We start from the raw sequence: 23,251 nt of genomic DNA on the forward strand, positions 1-23,251 counted from the left end.
ACTTAAATTTAGTGTAATTTTTGGTGTTTTTTGCACATGCTAACACTACACTAGAGGAAGAAATGGATGCACACAGCAATCTTATGAAACTGTGAAAACATTCTAGAGTACTTTCATTCACAGAATACTTTCCCTCTGGTTCTTTCCTGAGCTCAGGGCAGCACATTTCTACATTGATACATTGTATACTTTTAACTTACTGGCAGGGGTGGACTGACAACTCATGGGGCCCCCGGGCAATAGGGGATCATGGGGCCCCTGTGTCCTTGCCCAAACTCAAAAAAGCCTATGAAAAAGGTACCAGGGGCATCTCATGGGACCCCCTACTGACCCCGGGCCCTCGGGCAGTGCCCGAGTTTCCAAATGGTCAGTCCGCCCCTGCTTACTGGCCACTGCAGAGTTCCCCACATTGTTGTTTTGTAGATTGCTAAAATACTAACTGCCTACTGCCAGGTGATAAACAACGAATGTGTGCGTTCTTTACACCCCGGTCACATCAAACCCTACTTTGAAATCGTGCGACTTAGAGTGAAGTTGCATGATTTCAAAGTCGGATGACATGCTGATTTCAGGTGTGATTTGCAAGACATCTGATACAGTGTAGTACTTTAGAAATCGGTGCAGCTCCGACCAAGTTGGAACCCCACTGATATGACCGCTCTAATTGCAGACTATAGGCTGTGATTTGGCAAGTCACATGGCATGCAAATTGCATGCCTATTCACATCCAGTGTGACCGGGGTCTTAGTGAATTGACTTTAATGAGTTATCTCTTTTTCTATATACCTCACATTTCGTGTTTTACTTTGATGAATTGACTCATGCAAGATTTGCAAAAATGGGTCACATGACCCTCACATTGCATGTAAAAACCTTTTGTGAATTGCCCCATAATTATTTAAATACAGAAGATGTAAAATCAATGATCTCTCTTTATTTTCCACATTTTAACCTCCCTGGCGGTAATCCCGAGTGTAGCTCGGGGTAAAATTTATATACCAAGAGCGGTAACCCTCCCGAGCTACACTCAGGCTTACCATGCGGCGTTGCTCTGGGGGTTCCTGCAGCACTTACCTTGTCCTTCGCTCCCGCGATCTGTCCCCTGCAGCGTCCCCGGCCATCTCCTCCGGCCGATGCTGGCATCCGGCTTCTGTGTTCCGGTCCCTGTGATGTCAGGACGTACCGGCGCCGGAACCGGCGGCAAATTTGAAATTTTTAATAAATTTAATTTTTGCTGTCATTGCTGTTTCAATGCATTTCACATATATTTTGTCCCTACTGCTTTGTCCGGCGCCCTGCCTGCATTTTGAATGTTCTTTCTGCCTGGAAACTTAGAAAAGTCCATGGCGTCCAAAAAGCGTCCCTTTACGTCAAAAGCGGTTTTAGAACAGCGATAGTAAATCAGAACCACTTGCAGAATTGAGTGATAATGATTTCTGAGGAAATTCGTCATCAGACACTGAAAACGATTTTGCGACTTTGCTCAGCGATGTGCGAACTTGGCGCTCTATTTCAAATTTCAGTGTTTTTGGTTTGATTATATTATTGAATTAAATGTATTATTATTATATTATTATTTTTATGATTATTTATTAAATTATAATTTATGATTTTGTGTTTCAAATTTTATCCTACCCGGGATGTTTACTAGACTCTTGTTCAGACAGATTTCAGTGAGTTATTCCTAAAAATTACAGCCTACAATAAAAAAACGACATATTTCCATGCAAAATAATGGTACCGCTTTCAGCACCAAAAATCTGAAATAATCAGACCGCCAGGGAGGTTAAATTGACCCCTTGTGTGTGAAATGCCTATTGCACAGTATTTATAGGTGACCATTTGGATGTGTGGAGTGGGGGAGATTCCTGAAAAGTAATGCTGACTTCTCAGACGCACTATTCTCAGTATTTTAAGCCTGGGTTCACATATATGCGGTGCGGTATATCGCATTTGATTCACACCGGAACCGCACCGCATTCCTGTGCAAATCATATGCACAGTGTGCAGTGAGTGTCCCGCAGGGCCGTCAATCTGCTGTACGCCGGGTGGGAAGGCGTTAATATTAATTTCCCATATCCCTGCTTTCCAGAAATCAAAATGAGAATGTAAGGACCTGCACAGGGGCCCAGTTACTAAAAGCTATAACTATTTGTTAAAGTGTTTGTAAAGTCAAAGTTTTTTTTCTTTTAAAATTAAAATCATGTTATACTCACTTACTCTCTGTAATAGCATTGCACAGTGCTGCCCCGATCCTCCTCTTCTGGGGTCCCCCACCAGCTCACAGGTTGTCCATACTTTTCCCAGCTACAGCTTCCCTTGAAAGCGTTCCTTTATGTCAAAATCGGTTTTAGACCGGCTAGAGAACAGCGATAGTAAATCAGAACCACTTGCAGAATTGAGTGATAATGATTCGTGGGGGAAATTCGTCATCAGACACTGAAAACGATTTTGCGACTTTGCTCAGTGATGTGCGAATTTGCCTCTTATTTCAAATTTCAGTGTTTTCAGTTTGAATATATTATTGAATTAAATTTATTCTTATTATATTATTATTTTTTATGATTATTTATTAAATTATAATTTATGATTTCGTGTTTCAAATTTTATCCTACCCGGGATGTTTACTAGACTCTTGTTCGGACAGATTTCAGTGAGTTATTCCTAAAAATTACAGCCTACAATAAAAAAATACATATTTCCATGCAAAATAATGGTACCGCTTTCAGCACCAAAAATCTGAAATAATCATACCGCTAGGGAGGTTAAAGTTTATTATTTCAAACTAGTAGTAAATGCACAGTCTCCAGGTCTTGGAAGTGGGCCCCAGAGGTAGTCGTTGCCTATACTTCCCTCCTGGCTTCACTGGACATGCCTTGCCTTGCTGCCCTTTGTAGACTGGGCACGTCTGGATACACTGAAACCGTAAAACAAATCAGAGGGCGCACAAGCCTAGGGCATTATCCTCAAAATGTGACGTTAATAAAACCGTGGTAATATAGTCACAAACCAGCAGCTGAATTAGAGCTTGTCATAGTAAAACAGGAACTTCCAGTCCACGATGCATCACATAGTGTGACAAATGGAAATCCAACAGGCTCTCCGAGGTGCCTACCATTGAATATTTATTATTTATTTATTACAGGTACAGTATTTATTCAGGATCAACAATTTACACAGCACTTTACATATATATTGTGCATTCGCATCAGTCCCTGACCTCAAGGAACTTACAATTTAATGCTACCTCACATGCATAGACAGGAGTCAATTAACCTACAAGCATGTCTTCGGAGTGTGGGAGGAAACTGCAGTACCCGGAGGAAACACATTCCATGCAGGTGGTAGTGAGACAATATAGAATTCTTTTTGCTGGAGTCTTACTGGAAGAATGGGGGGTATAAGAAGCCAGTGGTTTATTTAGCTTGCCCACATCCTAAGCTCATTTCCCCTTCTCTGTCTTCAGTTTTAACATTTTGGGCACTGTGTATGTTCTCACTGAATCCTTCCACTGGGTCTTGGGGATGATTAGAGACAATAGTAAGCGGATTCGATAAAATTAGAGAAAATCCTATTTTCCTTAATTTTTCCACAAAGTTATGTGACCTGGTTGCTGCTGACAACAACTCCTGTTTTATCTGCTCAGTTTATATGAATTCTAGATGACATATGCTTGTGCAGGCAAATTCTGAAAGAAAAAATATGCTCTTCTGAATAATTCTTTATCTAAACTCATATCCCTGGATTGCTTGACTGCAAAACTTTGCCTGTGGAGAGGGGAGGGAACAGATACAGCTTCAGGGCCTTAAAAATTCAATTTGCAAACAAACTCATGCAGACTCCACCTCCGCAACATCGCCAAAATCCGCACGTTCCGAACTCCGGAAACCACTAAACAGCTCATCCACTCCCTCATCATATCACGACTCGACTACTGCAACTCCCTCCTCACTGGCCTGCCTCGCCGCTGGCTATCCCCGCTTCAGTCCATCCTGAATACGGCTGCCAGACTCATTCACCTTTCCAACCGCTCCATCTCCGCCACCCCCCTCTGCCAATCCCTCCACTGGCTTCCGATTGCGCAACGGATCAAATTCAAAATCCTAACACTGACGTACAAAGCTGTCCACCATACTGCCCCGAACTACATCACTGACCTAATATCCAAGTACCGCCCAGCACGCACACTCCGCTCCTCACAAGACTTCCTTCTCTCTAGTTCCCTGGTCTCCACCTCCCATGCCTGCCTCCAGGACTTCTCCAGGGTGTCACCCATCCTCTGGAACTCCCTGCCCCAACCCATCAGATTATCACCTACTTTCCTCTCCTTTAGGCGCACCCTGAAAACCCATCTCTTCAGGGAAGCCTACCCCACCCCCTGCTAACTTGCTGACCTCCTCCACTCTTCCTACCACCCCATCCCCCACAGCTATCTCCTCCTGTGCCACCATCCCCTCCCTCCTAGATTGTAAGCTCGAAAGAGCAGGGCCCTCGATCCCCTCATGTTTTGCATTGTATTGGTATTGTTCTGTCACATGTTCTGTCCCCCTTTGTAATGTACAGCGCTGAGCGAACTGTTGGCGCTTTATAAATACTGTAAAATAATAATAGTAATAATTTGCAATGGGCTGAAAAAAAATTGGGTGATAATTGTTCCAAAATCAAAGGCAAAATCAAGCAGATTAGGTAATGGCCATTTAATAAATACATGTACATTTAATCTCTAATGCATACTTTTCAAAAATGTTGAGCAAACATATAATATATTCTGATAACATAAAGATATCACCACTCCAGTTGATCCTAAACTCAGTGGCTAGACTCATCCACCTCACCAACCGCTCCACTTCTGCCTCCTCCCTCTGCCAATCCCTTCATTGGCTCCCGATTGCCCAACACATCAAATTCAAACTGCTAACTCTGACCTATAAAGCCATTCACAATGCCGCCCCAAACTACATAACTGACCTGATACCCAAATACTACCCTACCCGTGCCCTCCGCTCCTCACAGGACCTCCTACTCTTTAGCTCCCTGGTCTCCTCCTCCCACGCCCGACTGCAGGACTTCTCCAGGACTTCCCCCATCCTCTTGAACTCCCTACCCCAATCCATCAGACTGTCACCTACCCTCCTCACCTTCAGGCGCACCCTGAAAACCCTCCTCTTCAGGGAAGCCTACCCCAACCTCACCTAACAACTAACCTCCTCCACTCCTCCCACCACTCCATCCCCCACAGCCATCTCCTCCTGTATCACCTTCCCCTCCCTTCTAGATTGTAAGCTCGAAAGAGCAGGGCCCTCGAACCCCTCGTGTATTGTATTGTTACTGTCTTGTCTCATGTTCTGTCCCCCTTGCTACTGTACAGCGCTGAGCAAACCCTTTGGTGCTATATAAATACTGTATAATAATTATAATAATACTCTAGGAAAGGGAAAATGAATCTAGAAGGGCTATAAAATGATTCGTATGCATACAGTATATAGTCTGACCTCTAGCCAAACATGAATAATTTTTAAAAAAGGTCAGTCCAAACAAGTTGAGGTTGAGTTACTGGCTTCTTATAGCTCTTGGAGTCTCGAGTTGAAAAGATCTTTCTCTGTGGTTCTGTTCTCCATTTTAGAGTTTTGGTATTTTCCTACTGCCTTGAAATATTCCAAGTGCACCTGTTGCATTTAATATGACGATCAATTATAGTGTGTAAAACTTAAACATATACATAAAGATACAGCAAGAAGAGAGGACCCCCACATACCGGCTGAGGCAGGGGTGCCGAGATCTCACTGCCATAGTCCCAGAAAGATATAAGAAACTGTGAAGTGGTGTAACCTTCCAGCAGCATCCAAAAGCTGAAATATCCATTTTATTTGGACTGGCCCTTTAACCACTTGTCGTCCGCCTGCTGTTTTTAAACGGCAGGACAGCGAGACTCCAGGGGCGGGTTGCTGTTCATAAACGGCACCCGCTATTTCTAGCTGTGCGCGCTCCCTGGGAGCGCGTTGCACTGTGATCCGGAGTCCGCTGTGTCACACTGATCGCCGGACGGGACCTCTGTACGAGGTCCCGATCATGTGATCACTGATTGGCCAATCAGTGATCACATGCAAAGTAGTAAGCAAGATGTCACTTGTGACACTGTACTGCTAGGGTGACAGTATGTAAAAAAAAAAAAAAAAAAAAAACATAAATAATAATATAAAAAAATAAAATAAAAATGTTAAAAATGTTTTAAAAAATTATAATTTTTGGTTATAAACTAATTTGGCTTTTTTTTTTTTTTTTAACTAAAAAGATAACGGAATACATTTTGGCCAAGATTTATGATGAAAGATTATTTATTTGCAAAAACACTTTTTTTCAAAATTTTTGGACTTTTTCATTTACATGGCAAAAAAAAATAAAAATCCCAGCGGTGAATAAATACCACCAAAATAAATTTTTATCTGTCTCAAAAAAATGGTAAAAAATTCATATGAGTACAGTGTTGCATGACCGCGCAATTGTCATTCAAAGTGTGATAGCGCTGAAAGCTGAAAATTGCCCTGGTCAGGAAGGGGGGGAAAGTGTCTGGACTGGTAGGGGGTAAAAGTGTTCGGACTGGAAGGGGGTGAAAGTGTCCGGACTGGTAGGGGGTAAAAGTGTTCGGACTGGAAGGGGGTGAAAGTGTCCGGACTGGAAGGGGGTGAAAGTGTCCGAACTGGAAGGGGGTGAAAGTGTCCGGACTGGAAGGGGGTGAAAGTGTCCGGACTGGAAGGGGGGAAAGTGTCCGGACTGGAAGGGGGGGAAAGTGTCCGGACTGGAAGGGGGGGAAAGTGTCCGGACTGGAAGGGGTGAAAGTGTCCGGACTGGAAGGGGGGGAAAGTGTCCGGACTGGAAGGGGGTGAAAGTGTCCGGACTGGAAGGGGGGGAAAGTGTCCGGACTGGAAGGGGGTGAAAGTGTCCGGACTGGAAGGGGGGGAAAGTGTCCGGACTGGAAGAGGGTGAAAGTGTCCGGACTGGAGGGGGGGGAAAGTGTCCGGACTGGAAGGGGGTGAAAGTGTCCGGACTGGAGGGGGGGGAAAGTGTCCGGACTGGAAGGGGATGAAAGTGTCCGGACTGGAAGGGGGGGGAAGTGTCAGGACTGGAAGGGGGTGAAAGTGTCCGGACTGGAAGGGGGTGAAAGTGTCCGGACTGGAAGGGGGTGAAAGTGTCAGGACTGGAAGGGGGTGAAAGTGTCCGGACTGGAAGGGGGGGAAAGCGTCCGGACTGGAAGGGGGTGAAAGTGTCCGGACTGAAAGGGGGGGAAAGTGTCTGGACTGGAAGGGGATGAAAGTGTTCGGACTGGAAGGGGATGAAAGTGTTCGGACTGGAAGGGGATGAAAGTGTTCGGACTGGAAGGGGGGGAAAGTGTCCGGACTGGAAGGGGGGGAAAGTGTCCGGACTGGAAGGGGGTGAAAGTGTTTGGACTGGAAGGGGGGGAAAGTGTTCGGACTGGAAGTGGTTAAACATAGGCTGATGAATTTTATTAAATATAAAAAAAAAAAAGATTTATTATAATTGTGAAAAAAATAGTTTGGTGATCTCCTTAATAAGATAAGACAACATGTTGAATGTCATTAAGTACTGGGAATGAAAGATTCTTTCAGATAAGTATCACGGTTTCTTGAAGTCCTTCATATAGCTGTGCACATATAGCTCGCCAGTAACGTTTGTGCACGTTGTCTCGCTATTTTTGGGAAATGTAGCACTTGCAAGAGACAATAGAACAGCACAGCCCACATTAACCTCATTTAGCACACACATCTCTGCCTGTTCTGAAACTAATATCTGATGGTAAGAAATGTTGCAGTTGTGAAATGAGAAGAACAAAGTGAGATATATTTAACGGAACAATATCCGGCGCTTCCAAAGAACCAGAAGGCACAGAGATGTTATCTCTTTTAACTGGCAGATTTTACCTGCCTCGGCTTAGTGAAGCTACAAGCATAGTTTCTGTCTCTGGAAAATCCATCATACATTGTCACCAACATTCATTAGAAAGAGGAAAGGGAATATTTGCTCAAGGCAGATATACACAAACCAGGGGCGGACTGACCATTTGAAAACTTGGGCACTGCCCGAGGGCCCGGGGTCAGTAGGGGGCCCCATGAGATGCCCCTGGTACCTTTTTCATAGGCTTTTTTGAGTTTGGGCAAGGACACAGGGGCCCCATGATCCCCTATTGCCTGGGGACCCCATGAGTTGTCAGTCCGCCCCTGATTGTCACCAACCTTCATTAGAAAGAGGAAAGGGAACATTTGCTCAAGGCAGATATACACGAACATTCACTCTTATGCAAAGCTTTGCACATCTTCTGATCTTTTATCCTGTACAAGTGTACTGTTTCTTAGCACACTGTTGTGCGAGTCCTTTTTTCACCATTTGACATGCAACGAAAATAAAGTGGTATTATACCCAAAAAACAAAAAAATTTAATATATTGCAGCTTACCAATTACTAGATGTGATGGTTGCATTACTTTTCTTTTTTTAGACTTTTTTTCCCTCTGTTTTCACCTGGCGATATGGCCACACCCCCTGTATTAGAGTGCCTACAGTGCGGTTGAAGGAGCAACAGAGACACTTTGGACAGTAGCATTGTTAGACTGGGGGGGGGGGGAGTGTTAGATATACTAGTAGATTTAAAGTGTTAGTAAACTGGTAAGTATGCGTCCCACCCCACAAGCATGTTTCATCACAAGCAGATATAAATATTTTGCCTAAGGCTACGTTCACACTAGTGTTGTGTGTAGGCGGCAGAAAGGCGCTTGGGAAGCGTTTTTACCGCTTCCCAAACGCCTCGGACAATTCTGCACATTGCAGCACATGGTGCTGTTCTAACGGGAGCGGTAGCGTCGCGTCGTGGCAAAACAGACGCCTCTGGTCGAGTCAGGAGGCTTTGAAGCCTCCTATTCTTGTCTATGGTGCCGCTTGCAGGGCATTTGCGGAGAGGTAACACCATTCAAACTTTATAGGCGTTTAAAATTATAAAAAAATTATAGGCGTTTGTGGGGCGTTTTTAACGCTCAAAAAACGCCTAGCAACCGCCGCTAAACCGCGCATGCGGCGTTTGCGGAGCCTTAAAAAACGCTGGACTAACGCTTGCCAAATGCTATAGGGGCGTTTGGCAAGCGTTGGTAAAACAGCCAAGTGTGAACGAGCCCTTAAAGTGTTACTAAACCCACAACAGTAAAATCAGTCTATATATACAGTAAAGTGTTTTTATTGTTGATGCAATTTTGCTTAATTTTTAGTCCACTTTATTTGGAACAAAAAAATAAACAGGTTCTTAAAATGTTACTAAACCCACAACAGTACAATCAGTCTGTATATACAGTAAAGCATGCTTGTTATACTCACTGTGGAACCTAAGGGGTTAATCCTCTGCATTGTGTAAAAAGGCTGTTTGATCTTGTCTTTTCTGATCCTCCCCTTCTTCTACTGTCCCTAATCCATCTGCTGATAGTACATAGCTCTAGGAGTCACTCTGCAGATGCTCACTTTAGTATGTATGGCTAGAGTGTTTTTTTTTTTTTCTTTGGGAGGGTACATGTGATCAGCATAGGGCCAATTAGGGGTCATGCAGCCTCATTGGACAGTCAGAGCAGAATGAAAACTCCTCCTAACCGTGCTAAGCTGGACACTGATAGAAGTCACAAGACTGCTATATACTGCTTATGAGAAAAGGTATTTAGCAGTTTCTATTTACTAAAATAATACATTTACGTGTACTGTGGGAGACCAGATATAAAGTGAATGCAGGGTCCTGGGTTTAGTAACACTTTAACCTCCCTGGCGGTATTCTCGAGTGTAGCTCGGGGTAAAGTTTCAGTACCAAAAGCGGTAACCCCGAGCTACACTCGGGCTTACCATGCGGCGTTGCTCAGGGGGTCCCTGCAGCACTTACCTTGTCCTTCGCTCCCGCGATGTGTCCCCTGCAGCGTCCCCGGCCATCTCCTCTAGCCGATGCCGGCATCCGGCTTCCGTGTTCCAGTCCCTGTGATGTCGGGACGTACGGGCGCCGGAACCGGCGCAAATTTGAAATTTTTAAAAAATGTCATTTTTTTAAAACGATTATTACATAGCAAAACATTCCTGTATCAAAGCATTTCACATACATTTTGTCCCGAGTGCTTTGTCCGGCGCCCTGCCTGCATTTTGTCTGTTCTTTCTGCCTGGAAACTGAGAAACGTCCATGGCGTCCAAAAAGCGTCCCTTTAGGTCAAAATCGGTTTTAGACCGGCTAGAGAACAGCGCTAGTAAATCAGAACCACTTGCAGAATTGAGTGATAATGATTTTCGGGGGAAATTTGTCATCAGACACTGAAAACGATTCTGCGACTTTGCTCAGCGATGTGCGAACTTGGAGCTATATTTCACATTTCAGTGTTTTTGGTTTGATTATATTATTGAATTAAATGTATTATTATTATATTATTATTTTTTATGATTATTTATTAAATTATAATTTATGATTTTGTGTTTCAAGTTTTATCATCCCCGGAATGTTTAATAGACTCTTGTTCAGACAGATTTCAGTGAGTTATTCCTAAATTACAGCCTACAATAAAAAAACTACATATTTCCATGCAAAATAATGGTACCGCTTTCAGCACCAAAAATCTGAAATAATCAGACCGCCAGGGAGGTTAAATACACTAAACAAACTGAAGACAAACTCCAGCTAACACTTTATAGCTGTTACAGGAATAGTTTTTTTACTTTTTGGGATAACACTTTTACATGAATAAATATAAGCTGACAACTGTACGCACCCCCGTCAGTGGCATATGGTTTGTCTCAACCCATTAGCTGCTCCACCTGAAGGTCAGCTTGTCCTGTTGAAAAATAACTGGCTGCATCACCAGATGAAAATATAAGAATACAGGAATAAATAAACTAATGCAGCCATCACATCTAAGAATTGGTAAGCTGCCATTTATTAAATGTTTCCTTTTGAGTTTAATACTGCTTTAATGTTGATGTCTATCATCCAGTAATATGCAAGGAAATGGTTTTTTTTCCCATTTTCCTTGAACGTGATTGGGTATATTTTGCAAAGTGCATCTCCACCACTAACCTAAAGGAAATTTTTCTTGAAAAATGAACAGCCTCTTCATCTTTAGTAAATCAATCGTATGTATTTTAATGGAAACGGTCGGCTTTAAATTGACCCTTTGTGTGTGAAATGCCTATTGCACAGTATTTATAGGTGACCATTTGGATGTGTGGAGTGGGGGAGATTCCTGAAAAGTAATGCTGACTTCTCAGACGCACTATTCTCAGTATTTTAAGCCCGGGTTCACATATATGTAATACGGTATATTGCATGTGATTCACACCGGAACCGCACCGCATTCCTGTGCAAATCATATGCACAGTGTGCAGTGAGTGTCCCGCAGGGCCGTCAATCTGCTATACGCCGGGTGCGAAGGTGTTAATATTAATTTCCCATATCCCTGCTTTCCAGAAATCAAAATGAGAATGTAAGGACCTGCACAGGGGCCCAATTACTAAAAGCTATAACTATTTGTTAAAGTGTTTGTAAAGTCAAAGTTTTTTTTCTTTTAAAATTAAAAACATGTTATACTCACTTACTCTCTGTAATAGCATTGCACAGTGCTGCCCCGATCCTCCTCTTCTGGGGTCCCCCACCAGCTCTCCTGGATCCTCCTCTTCTGGGGTCCCCCACCAGCTCACAGGTTGTCCATACTTTTCCCAGCTACAGCTTCCCTTGACTGCCTGCTAATGGCTGGTGATGCCACCTCTTTCCTTAAAGTGGTTGTAAAACCCTTACATATACTCAGTGAAGTAACTGGCCTCAGGTAATACACACAGATTAAAAAAATCATCTTACATAAGTTGAACCTGTTTATCTGCAGTCTTCTCTTCGCGACATCTGATCAAAGTGCTGAATTTATAAAGCTTGTCTGAGAGTTAAAAAAGAAGGGTGCAGAGAGCTGAAATTACCTTTCATCACACAGCCAGGTACTGCACTATAGGGGGAGGCAGAGAGCACAGCAGACACCCCCCTCCCTTTGCTTTCACTTTGTTCAGCGTATTCAGCAGTCTGACATCTCCCAGTGCCGATGTACCGATTGCCCTGTGGGACACACTTGCCCGAATGTTATTTCCACTTGCCATATGCGAGCAAGCCAGTGGAAATTTTGAGGCCTGTTCAAGTCCATGTAACACTCCCCTCTCCACAGACTGACAATGTTACTGTCCAAAGGTGTTCCTGTGCTCCTTCATCCAGAGTGGATGCACTCTAATACAGGAGGTGTGTTACTGGCCAGATCACCAGGTGAAAAAAGAAGTAAAAAAAACCTAAGAAAAGAAAAATAATGCATCCACCACATCTAATGATTGGCAAGCTGCAATATATTACATTTTTGGTTTTGGGTTTAATATCACTTTAAGATATCAAACTTCTAAAATGTATATTTATCAAATAAATATTGTCAGATGCTGATGAGAAAAGGTATTTATGTGCCTCTTCCTATCATGGCACACCTGCAGGCTCGATCCCAAGCCTTGCTCCCTGCATCTATAGACACAGACAGCGAGGCTCGACACCCCCCCCCCTCACTCCCTCATCACAGGATTTGACTGACAGCCACTGGAGCCAATGGCCATCTCAGCAAAGCCTATGAGACCAGGAAGTGAGAGGAGAGAGCGGCTGCAGACGGGCACAGTTCTGGATTGAGCGAGGACTCGGGTAAGTATAAGAGGGGTGAGGGGGAGATACTTTCACCTAAACATTTTTTACCATAATGCAGGGATTGTATTGAAGTAGAAAAGGTTTAGGCTTTAGAACCACTTGAAGTGTTTTGGCAAGTTTATAAAATGGGTTTAGACACAGGAAGGATGACCCCGTTGTGGTGATACCTGTTTATAGTTTAGTAAGCAGGCTAGAGGCATGGAGGTGAAACAGGAAATTGCAAAGTTGTGAACTCCAAAATCATGTTACTTTCTGGAAATAAGTTACAATATTATGTTGTGGGGGATTCAAGAGATACATTTATATTTTACTTCAACTAGTAAATGTATCTGAAATATTATTTATATTTGCAACCTGTGGGGTTGATTTTCAAAAACTGAAGAGTGCAGAATCTGGTGCAGCTGTGCATAGCAACCAATCAGCTTCCAGGTTTCATTGCCAAAGCTTAATTGAAGAAGCCGAAGTTAGCAGCTGATTGGCTACCATGCCCAGCTACACCAGGTTTGCAGTCTCCAGTTTTAGTAAATCAACCCCCCCCCTGTGTTTCCCAGTACAGCAGGATTTATTGTCTATTCAGGCTGAAGTTGGGTTGATGACTATGCCATATAACATAAATCCAGAGGGGGAAAATGAGGTCACTTGTCTGGCTAGAGCAGTGGTTCTCAACCTGTGGGTCGCGACCCCTTTGGGGGTCGAATGACCCTTTCACAGGGGTCCCCTAAGACCATCGGAAAACACATATTTCCGATGTGTAAAGAGCAGCTACTGTGTAGAAAGCAGCTACTGTGTTGAAAGCAGCTACTGTGTTAAAAGCAGCTACTGTGTTGAAAGCAGCAGTATTGGAGGTAAAAGGACACTTCATGAATTATGATTACTGGATAAATAATTTTATGGTTGGGGGTCACCACAACATGAGGGACTGTATTAAAGGGTCACGGCATTAGGAAGGTTGAGAACCACTGGGCTAGAGGTTCTTGGACCACTAGTCTAGTCATAAAGAACTGCAGGTGTTTTGGGAGACAAGACAGTTCACACGTGCGTACAGTAATTCAACTGTGTATGAGTTCAGCTAGAGTGATAGTTGAACAGATTGAGACAGACAGAACTACAGAGGTGTAATATACTACCAGCACAACACGAATGTATATATGTGTGTTGTGTTGGGTTAGATATAGCAGGGCAGCACAGTGGCTAATTGGTTAGCACTTCCACCTGGCAGCACTAGGGTCGTTGGTTCGAATCCCAACCACAGCACCACCTGCCTGGAGTTTGCATGTTCTCCCTGTGCCTGTGTGGGTTTCCTCCAGGTACTCCAGTTTCCTCCCACAGTCCAAATACATTCTGGTAGGTAAATTGGCCCTTGTGAGAATGTGAGTTAGGGACCTTAGATTGTAGACATAAGTACATTTTAGTTGTATTTCATTACTTTGATTAACTGGGTTGGTTTAGGTTGCAGCAGAAGGCAAAAACAGCTCCTTCTTCCCAACCATATATGAATCAGGGCAGCACAGAGGCTAAATGGTTAGCACTTCCACCTGGCAGTACTCGGGTCGTTGGTTCAAATCCCAGCCATGGCACCACCTGTCTGGAGTTTGCACGTTCTCCCTGTGCCTGCATGGGTTTTCTCCCACACTCCAAATACATTCTGGTAGGTAAATTGGCCCTTGTATGAATGTGAGTTAGGGACCTTAGATTGTAGACATAAGTGCATTTTGGTTGTATTTCATTACTTTGAATAATTGGGTTGGTTTAGGTTGCAGCAGAAGGTAAAAACAGCTCCTTGTTTCCAACCACATATCCATCAGGGCAGCACAGTGGCTAAATGGTTAGCACTTCCACCTGACAGTACTCAGGTCGTTGGTTCAAATCCCAGCCACGCCACTGCCTGCCTGGAGTTTGCATGTTCTCCCTTTGCCTGCATGGGTTTCCTCCCACACTCCGAATACATTCCTATAGGTAAATTGGCCCTTGTATGAATGTGCGTTAGGGACCTTAGATTGTAGACATAAGTACATTTTGGTTGTATTTCATTACTTTGATCAACTGGATTGGTTTAGGTTGCAGCAGAAGGTAAAAACATCTCCTTCTTCCCAGCCATATATGAATCAGGGCAGCACAGAGGCTAAATGGTTAGCACTTCTGCCTGGCAGTACTAGGGTTGTTGGTTTGAATCCCAGCCATGGCACCACCTGCCTAGATTTTGCATGTTCTCCCTGTGACTGCGTGGGTTTCCTCCCACACTCCAAATACATGCTGGTAGGTTAATTGGCTCCTGCCTAAATTGTCCCTAGTATGTGTATGTATGAATGTGAGTTAGGGACCTTAGATTGTACGCCCCTTGAGGGTTAGGGACCATAGATTGTACGCCCCTTGAGGGTTAGGGACCTTAGATTGTACACCCCTTGAGGGTTAGGGACCTTAGATTGTATGCCCCTTGAGGGTTAGGGACCATAGATTGTACGCCCCTTGAGGGTTAGGGACCATAGATTGTACGCCCCTTGAGGGTTAGGGACCTTAGATTGTACACCCCTTGAGGGTTAGGGACCTTAGATTGTATGCCCCTTGAGGGTTAGGGACCTTAGATTGTATGCCCCTTGAGGGTTAGGGACCATAGATTGTACACTCCTTGAGGGTTAGGGACCATAGATTGTACGCCCCTTGAGGGTTAGGGACCTTAGATTGTACACCCCTTGAGGGTTAGGGACCTTAGATTGTACGCCCCTTGAGGGTTAGGGACTGATGTGAATGTACAATATATATGTGTAAAGCACTGCATAAATCAATGGCGCTATATAAATAAATATAGGAGGCATGTTTCATCAGCCTGAAACAGAACTTAAGGCATGCTAAAGTGGCCTCACAAGCAATATTATAAAATAAAATTGTTTGAGAAATAAATTAGCACTCCTTATATGTGGCTGCAGCTTGATGAATCAATGTCATAGTCTTAATGTGCTCTTTTTTTTAAAAAATATCAGTATTTCTTCATACATAATTGATGCATAAAAGCACTTAACCTGTAAAGCACCCTTACAGAATGCCTACTTGTTCACAGGGACCAGTTCATAGTATTAATAACAAATACTGTATCTTTGTGGTACTCATTACCCAGACTTTCACAGATGTCATTTTAATGGTAAAATGAATGGTAATGTTGATATAGAGGAAGTTGGTTTACTTTTGTTTTCTAAAAACATCAGAAACACATTACCCTTCTATAGAGGGGTTGTCTTACTGTGTGGTTGACTCCTATGACAGAGCTGTATGCCACCATCAATATTCCAGGTTATCAGACAGGGTGGATTTGATTTAAATCAAACTGATTTAAATCACGATTTAAATCACTAGTCAGTAAGGCTTGATTTAAATCCTAGTTTTCTACATAAATACTAATTCTTGCTGGTATAACTTTAATATGCAAGTAGATGAAGATTTTTAGAATAACAACTTTTCATATTAGTTTTTTTTATCCCCAGTTTAATAGGTTAATCATTCATATTTGGACAACTTTTCTGTTGTACTTAGGAAGGAGAAAAATAATCATTACCTTAATAATAACAATTTAAATAGATTTATTCAACTGAAACAATAACATTCCAGCATATGTGATTTGCTTAAACATCCATGTTTGGTAACTAATTTGGCTAAACAAAATATATATATTTTAAGAGCCCCTATTTTTAAGCCCCTCCCTCCTCACACTGTCAGCCCCTTCCTCCTCACACTGTCAGCACCTTCCTCCTCACACTGTCAGCACCTTCCTCCTCACACTGTCAGCCCCTTCCTCCTCACACTTAGTTTCACTTTCTTCTTGTGCTGATCTATTCCACTCCAAACAATCAGAAAAATATTGTTTCTATTCTATTCACTGAACTTCTTGAAACTTAGCAGTGAAGGGGTTGATTCTGTATTCATAGGTTTGTAGAAGTTAGGATGAAGGTCTTTTTCTTAACTCTGTTCATGTTATAACATTTTTGCTGTGAAGAAGAGGCATGTGATCTCCGCTGAGTCAAATTCAATTTTGAGAACTGCAAAAGTAAACCAATCATCTGTGATAATATCTTGTAGGCAGAGAAACTGCCCAATAATCTTACACAAACCTCTGGAAGAGCATGACATTGTGAATGGATTCATGGAATTTATTTACCAAAAACATTAAACATATACAGCCTTATTCTACATAATTAAAAAACTAATCTTTATTTCATGATGGAATAACCTTTGGATGGTAATATATTTTCCTCAAAAAGCATTTTATTTTGAAAAAAATCCAATTTAAATAAAAAAAATCCGATTTAAACAAAAAAAATCAGATTTTTTTTAATTTTTTTTTTTAAAAATCATTGATTTTTATCCACCCTGTTGTCAGATGAACAATGCATTTTGACATTTTTTATTTAACTTCTTGCTTAATAGGAAACCCCCCAAGTCCTACCTTGAGTGACAGCTTGGATGACAATGATGAACCCATGCCTATGCCTGAAGATCTCTCCACCACTTCAATATCACAACAAAATGCGAAGAATGAGAAATCACTTGGTAAGAGGCTTTATCTTAATTCAGCATTCAGCATTATTAGGAAAGTCAAGTAGGGATAACAGTGGTTTCTATAAAACCAATTTCCAGTTGTAAGACTAAGGTACAGCTACGGATACAAATGGAGAAACAGAAAAAGGGCGCACCGACCTAGTGCATTATCATTTAAAATAAGTTATACTCACAATGGACATAATAACACAGGCATGTCAAACTGAACAAGATGTATGATCCAAACAACATCTGAGTCATGCCAACAACATTTGACATGCCTGTGTTATTATGTCCATTGTGAGTATGATACCTATTTTTGTTTCTTTAATAAATTATTTAAAATGATAATGCACTAGGTCGGTGCGCCCTTTTTCTGTTTCTCCATTTCCAATACATATCCAGTGTATTTGGACCACTCCGGTCTGTTGAGGGCAGCAAGCAGTGCATATTCCAGAAAATTCCAGAACATTCCTATTGGGTCTACTGAGTCCTTTCCTAGCGCAGGAGTAAAGTGTTTGTTGTGTAAGGTACAGCTATACCTTTCTCTTTCCCCTTTAGTAGTTCTTTCAAACATTATTATGTGCAGCATCAATTTCTGTAGCATACATTATTTTTAAACTTTTTTCTCAACAAAAGAACAATATTTTCTGTAGTCATCAAATTTAAAGTGATATTAAAGGTTTGTTTGTTTTTTTTTCTTGTAAATTTTATATTAAGATGTTACACTTACCTGATCTGTGCAATGGTCCTGCACAGAGCAGCCCAAATCCTCCTTTTTTGGGGTTCCTTGTTCTGGGGACACTCATATGTGCTCGCTCTCAAGCCCTGCTCTGTGTGTCCATAAGACACAGAACAGGCCTTGCCCACCCCCCACTCCCCATCACTGGCTCTGATTGACAGCAGTGGAAGCCAATGGCTCACGCTGCTGTATCTGAGCCAATGAGGAGCGAGAGAGCCAGGACAGCCTTGGCTCTTGTGCACATCACTGGATCGAGATCGGGCTCTGGTATGTATTTATCTGCATGCCATTGCTTTTCTACCTTACTGTATAGAATGCAGCGAGTTAAAAAAAAAAACTTCTGCCTTTACAACCACTTTAAAGTGTTACTAAACCCAGGACCCTGCATTCACTATATCCGCTCTCCCACAGTACACAGAACATGGAAATGCAATTATTTCAGTAAATATAAACTGATAAATACCTTTTCTCATCAGCATCTGACAATATGTCAAACGGTCATTTTATTTGATAAATATACATTTTAGAAGTTTGATATCTTAAAGTGATATTAAACCCAAAACCAAAAATGTAATATTTATTTATTTATTTCAGGTACTTATATAGTGCTGTCAATTTACGCAGCGCTTTACATATATATTGTACATTCACATCAGTCCCTAACCCCAAAGGGGCGTACAATCTAAGGTCCCTAACTCACATTCATACATACACATACTAGGGACAATTTAGACAGGATCCAATTCACCTACCAGCACGTCTTTGGAGTGTGGGAGGAAACCGGAGTACCCGGAGGAAACCGACGCAGGCACAGGGAGAACATGCAAACTCCAGGCAGGTGATACTGTGGTTGGGATAAATATATTGCAGCTTGCCAATCATTAGATGTGGTGGATGCATTATTTTTCTTTTCTTAGGTTTTTTTACTTCTTTTTTCACCTGGGGATCTGGCCAGTAACACACCTCCTATATTAGAGTGCATCCACTCTGGATGAAGGAGCACAGGAACACCTTTGGACAGTAGCATTGTCAGTCTGTGGAGAGGGGAGTATTACATGGACTTGAACAGGCCTCAAAATTTCCACTCGCTTGCTCGCATATGGCAAGTGGAAATAACGTTAGGGCAAGTGTGTCCCACAGGGCAATCGGTACGTCGGCACTGGGAGCTGTCAGACTGCTGAATATGCTGAACAAAGTGAAAGCAAAGGGAGGGGGGTGTCTGCTGTGCTCTCTGCCTCCCCCTAGAGTGCAGTACTTGGCTGTGTGATGAAAGGTAATTTCAGCTCTCTGCACCCTTCTTTTTTTAACTCTCAGACAAGCTTTATAAATTCAGCACTTTGATCAGATATCGCGAAGAGAAGACTGCAGATAAACAGGTTCAACTTATGTAAGATGATTTTTTTAATCTGTGTGTATTACCTGAGGCCAATTACTTCACTGGGTATATGTAAGGGTTTTACAACCACTTTAAGGAAAGAGGTGGCATCACCAGCCATTAGCAGGCAGTCAAGGGAAGCTGTAGCTGGGAAAAGTATGGACAACCTGTGCACACTGGACAGCTTTTTGAGGATGCCCCTAAGGAAGTGAAGCAGAAGGCAGTTTTTGACACACTGAGCTGTTATATAATATTTGTATGTAGTAAACTGGTATATGATAGTGTAACATTCTGTCCTGTTACTGTATACAATAATGTGACACTGAATTGATATATAATATTGTGTCATGGAACTTTCTTATGATATTATGGTCATAGTAATCTGATATATCAATATTTGGGCAATCTGAGCTGATATTATTATTATTATATAGTATTTATATAGCGCCAAAGGGTTTGCTCAGCGCTGTACAATAGCAAGGGGGACAGAACATGAGACAAAACGGTAACAATACAATACACGAGGGGTTCGAGGGCCCTGCTCTTTCTAGCTTACAATCTAGGAGGGAGGGGAAAGTGGTACAGGAGTAGATGGCTGTGGGGGATGGAGTGGTGGGAGGAGTGGAGGAGATCAGTTATTAGGTGAGGGTGGGGTAGGCTTCCCTGAAGAGATGGGTTTTCAGGGTGCGCCTGAAAGTGAGGAGGGTAGGTGACAGTCTGATGGATTGGGGTAGGGAGTTCCAGAGGATGGGGGAAGTCCTGGAGAAGTCCTGCAGTCGGGCGTGGGAGGAGGAGACCAGGGAGCTAGAGAGTAGGAGGTCCTGTGAGGAGCGGAGGGCACGGGTAGGGTGGTATTTGGGTATCAGGTCAGTTAGGTAGTTTGGGGCGGCATTGTGAATGGCTTTATAGGTCAGAGTTAGTAGTTTGAATTTGATGCGTTGGGCAATCGGGAGCCAGTGAAGGAAATGGCAGAGGGGGGTGGCACAATATCCCACAACTTTATTTGATGATGTTTAGGAGGACAGGATATATCTAGTTGTGAAATGTGCAGGTTATGAAAGGAATGCAAACATCTGATTGGTCAAATGTGAATGCATGACTCAATTTCCATGACCCTTGTACGTAAAAACATGGGGATTGCCACCCAATTTTGGTGAGTTTACTATAAAAAAAATTATGATGGGGTAAAAACTATATTCTGATTAATACTTGTGTGGGCTAAGATACTGCCTAGTAGTTCTAATATGACACATTCATATAGTACAGTAGCAAGCTTGCTTTGAATGACTGGGAAACCTTTGAAGCGTTACACTTTATATATTAATTATTTTCCTTATGTCGTGCAAGGCTGAAGCTCTGCGTTTGTTACCTATAGCTGAGTGAATATTGTTTAGGCAGTGGACCATGACTTTTTCATAGACTTAGTTTAAAGATGTATTCTTCAGCCATACCAGTTTGCTATCCCACATGATCTCAACTGAAATCCTAGATTGACTCATCTGCCACCTGCACCTCACATCAGTCCTAAAAGTTCATGTGATCCGTTTGTTCCACATTAGATTTGAGAAGAAAGTATTGTGAGAAGCCTGTACAACTTAGTGAAATTATATATTTGTAGCATTTTCCATGGACTTTCCCATGGTGTTCCAAAAAAATGTAGAAATCTGTTTGGTAGCAATTAATTTATATTTCAATATTTTTTTATTGAAAGATTTTAACAGAAATACAGGGTAAGGTAAGCAAACATGGTACAAAATACAGTTCACAGTCATATAGTATAGTGTATTTATGTGTAATGAATTCCTCACCAATTGGCTGAGGAATTTATATATCTGAGCCGCATTGACCTGAGAGGTATGCTCGGTTAGTCGAGAACTGTATTGGGTTGATGATCATTACATAGGAAAGAGAAGGAACATGGATAAGAGAAGAGGGCTGGGTGGAAAAGAGGGGGAAGGGAGGGGGGGATGCACCGGTTAAGGGTCAAGAGTCTAAGGCTACGTTCACACTAGCCTTGTGTGCAGGCGGCAGAGAGGCGTTTGGGAAGCGGTTTTACCGCTTCCCAAACGCCTCTGCCAACTCTGCACATTACAGCACATGGTGCTGTTCTAACAGGAGCGTTTGCGTCGCGTCGCGTTGCGGCAAAACGGACGCCTCTGGTCGAGTCAGGAGGCTTTGAAGCCTCCTATTCTCGTCTATGGTGCTGCTCCGCAAACGCCCGGCCGGCGTTTGCGGTGCGGTTGCGACGCGGTTGCGGGGCGTTTGCGGAGCGGTAACACCACTCAAATGCATTATAGGCGTTTGTGGGGCGTTATTAACGCTCAGCAAACGCCTAGCAACCGCCGCTAAACCGCGCATGTGGCGTTTGCGGAGCGTTTGCCGAGCGTTAAAAATGCTCCGCAAACACCGGACCAACGCTTGCCAAACGCTATAGGGGCGTTTGGCAAGCGTTGGCAAAACAGCCTAGTGTGAACGAGCCCTAAGTGTTATAGGTTTAGTTTATCAATCTTTAACAATGCATTTTGGGTTTAGTAGCCATCGAGACCACTGGGGTGGGAAAAATTATTGAAGGCTGTTTTCTTCTTTCCATATCGCATTGGAATAGCAATTAATTTAAAAGGGGTGCACATTCAAAAAGTGGTAAAGGCACTCTTTAAAAAGCTGCTATACGTCTTCTGACAACAGTAAATATTATATATATATATATATATATATATATATATACATTGTGCACTCCCCCTCCCCAAATTGTGATCTTTGGGAATATCAGTGACCTGTTTGTACTGGTAGTGTCGCTCTAAGCAAAGAAGGAAGATATACAGGTGTACCTCGGTTTACGAACGCCTCAGTTAACGTAATTTTCGGTTTACGAATGAAAATCCACTGAATGGCTCGGTTTACAAATTTTGTTCGCAATATGAACGGATTAATTGGTTTTCAATGCATTCACAAATTTTTTTTTAATCATGCCCCTGTACAGTACTATGCCTTTAAAGTGCACTTTATAAAGATTTTTCAACAGATAAGACTTTTTTTTCCCTTTTTTCTGACCTCTGGAATGGATTAATTGGTTTTCATGGCATTTACGAATTTTTTTTTAATCATGCCCCTGCACAGTATTTATGCCTTTAACCTCCTTAGCGGTATTCCCGAGTGTAGCTCGGAGTAAAATTTGAGTACCAAGAGCGGTAACCCTGAGCTACACTCGGGCTTACCATGCGGCGTTGCTCAGGGGGTCCCTGCAGCACTTACCTTGTCCTTTGCTCCCGTGATGTGTCCCCTGCAGCGTCCCCGGCCATCTCCTCCGGCCGATGCCGGCATCCGGCTTCCGTGTTCCGGTCCCTGTGACGTCGGGATGTGCGGCGGGAAATTTGAAATTTTTATAAAATTTAATTTTTGCTGTCATTGCTGTTTCAATGCATTTCACATACATTTTGTCCCTAGTGCTTTGTCCGGCGCCCTGCTTGCATTTTGACTGTTCTTTCTGCCTGGAAACTTAGAAAAGTCCATGGCGTCCAAAAAGCGTCCCTTTACGTCAAAAGCGGCTTTAGATCAGCTAGAGAACAGCGATAGTAAATCAGAACCACTTGCAGAATTGAGTGATAATGATTCGTGGAGAAATTCGTCATCAGACACTGAAAACGATTTTGTGACTTTGCTCAGCGATGTGCGAATTTGCCTCTGTATTTCAAATTTCAGTGTTTTTGGTTTGATTATATTATTGAATTAAATGTATTATTATTATATTATTATTTTTTATGGTTACTTATTAAATTATAATTTATGATTTCGTGTTTCAAGTTTTATCATATCTGGAATGTTTACTAGACTCTTGTTCGGAGAGATTTCAGTGAGTTATTCCTAAAAAT

The 23,251-nt window shown here is 42.5% G+C and overlaps 1 protein-coding gene across 1 annotated transcript in view; it reads left to right on the top strand.

Annotated features, from left to right (window-relative positions):
- Positions 1-23,251, top strand: part of IKZF1 (IKAROS family zinc finger 1) — a 209,055-nt gene that overhangs the window by 51,879 nt on the left and 133,925 nt on the right. The window contains exon 3 of the mRNA XM_089654932.1: positions 17,155-17,277. Within this exon, the coding sequence (XP_089511058.1) occupies positions 17,155-17,277 (123 nt within the window). The remainder of the gene's footprint in view (positions 1-17,154; positions 17,278-23,251) is intronic.

The sequence above is a fragment of the Staurois parvus genome, unplaced genomic scaffold (assembly GCF_062004578.1).
Source record: "Staurois parvus isolate SC_StPar_1 unplaced genomic scaffold, SC_StPar_1.0 ptg000814l, whole genome shotgun sequence".
NCBI lineage: Eukaryota > Metazoa > Chordata > Amphibia > Anura > Ranidae > Staurois > Staurois parvus.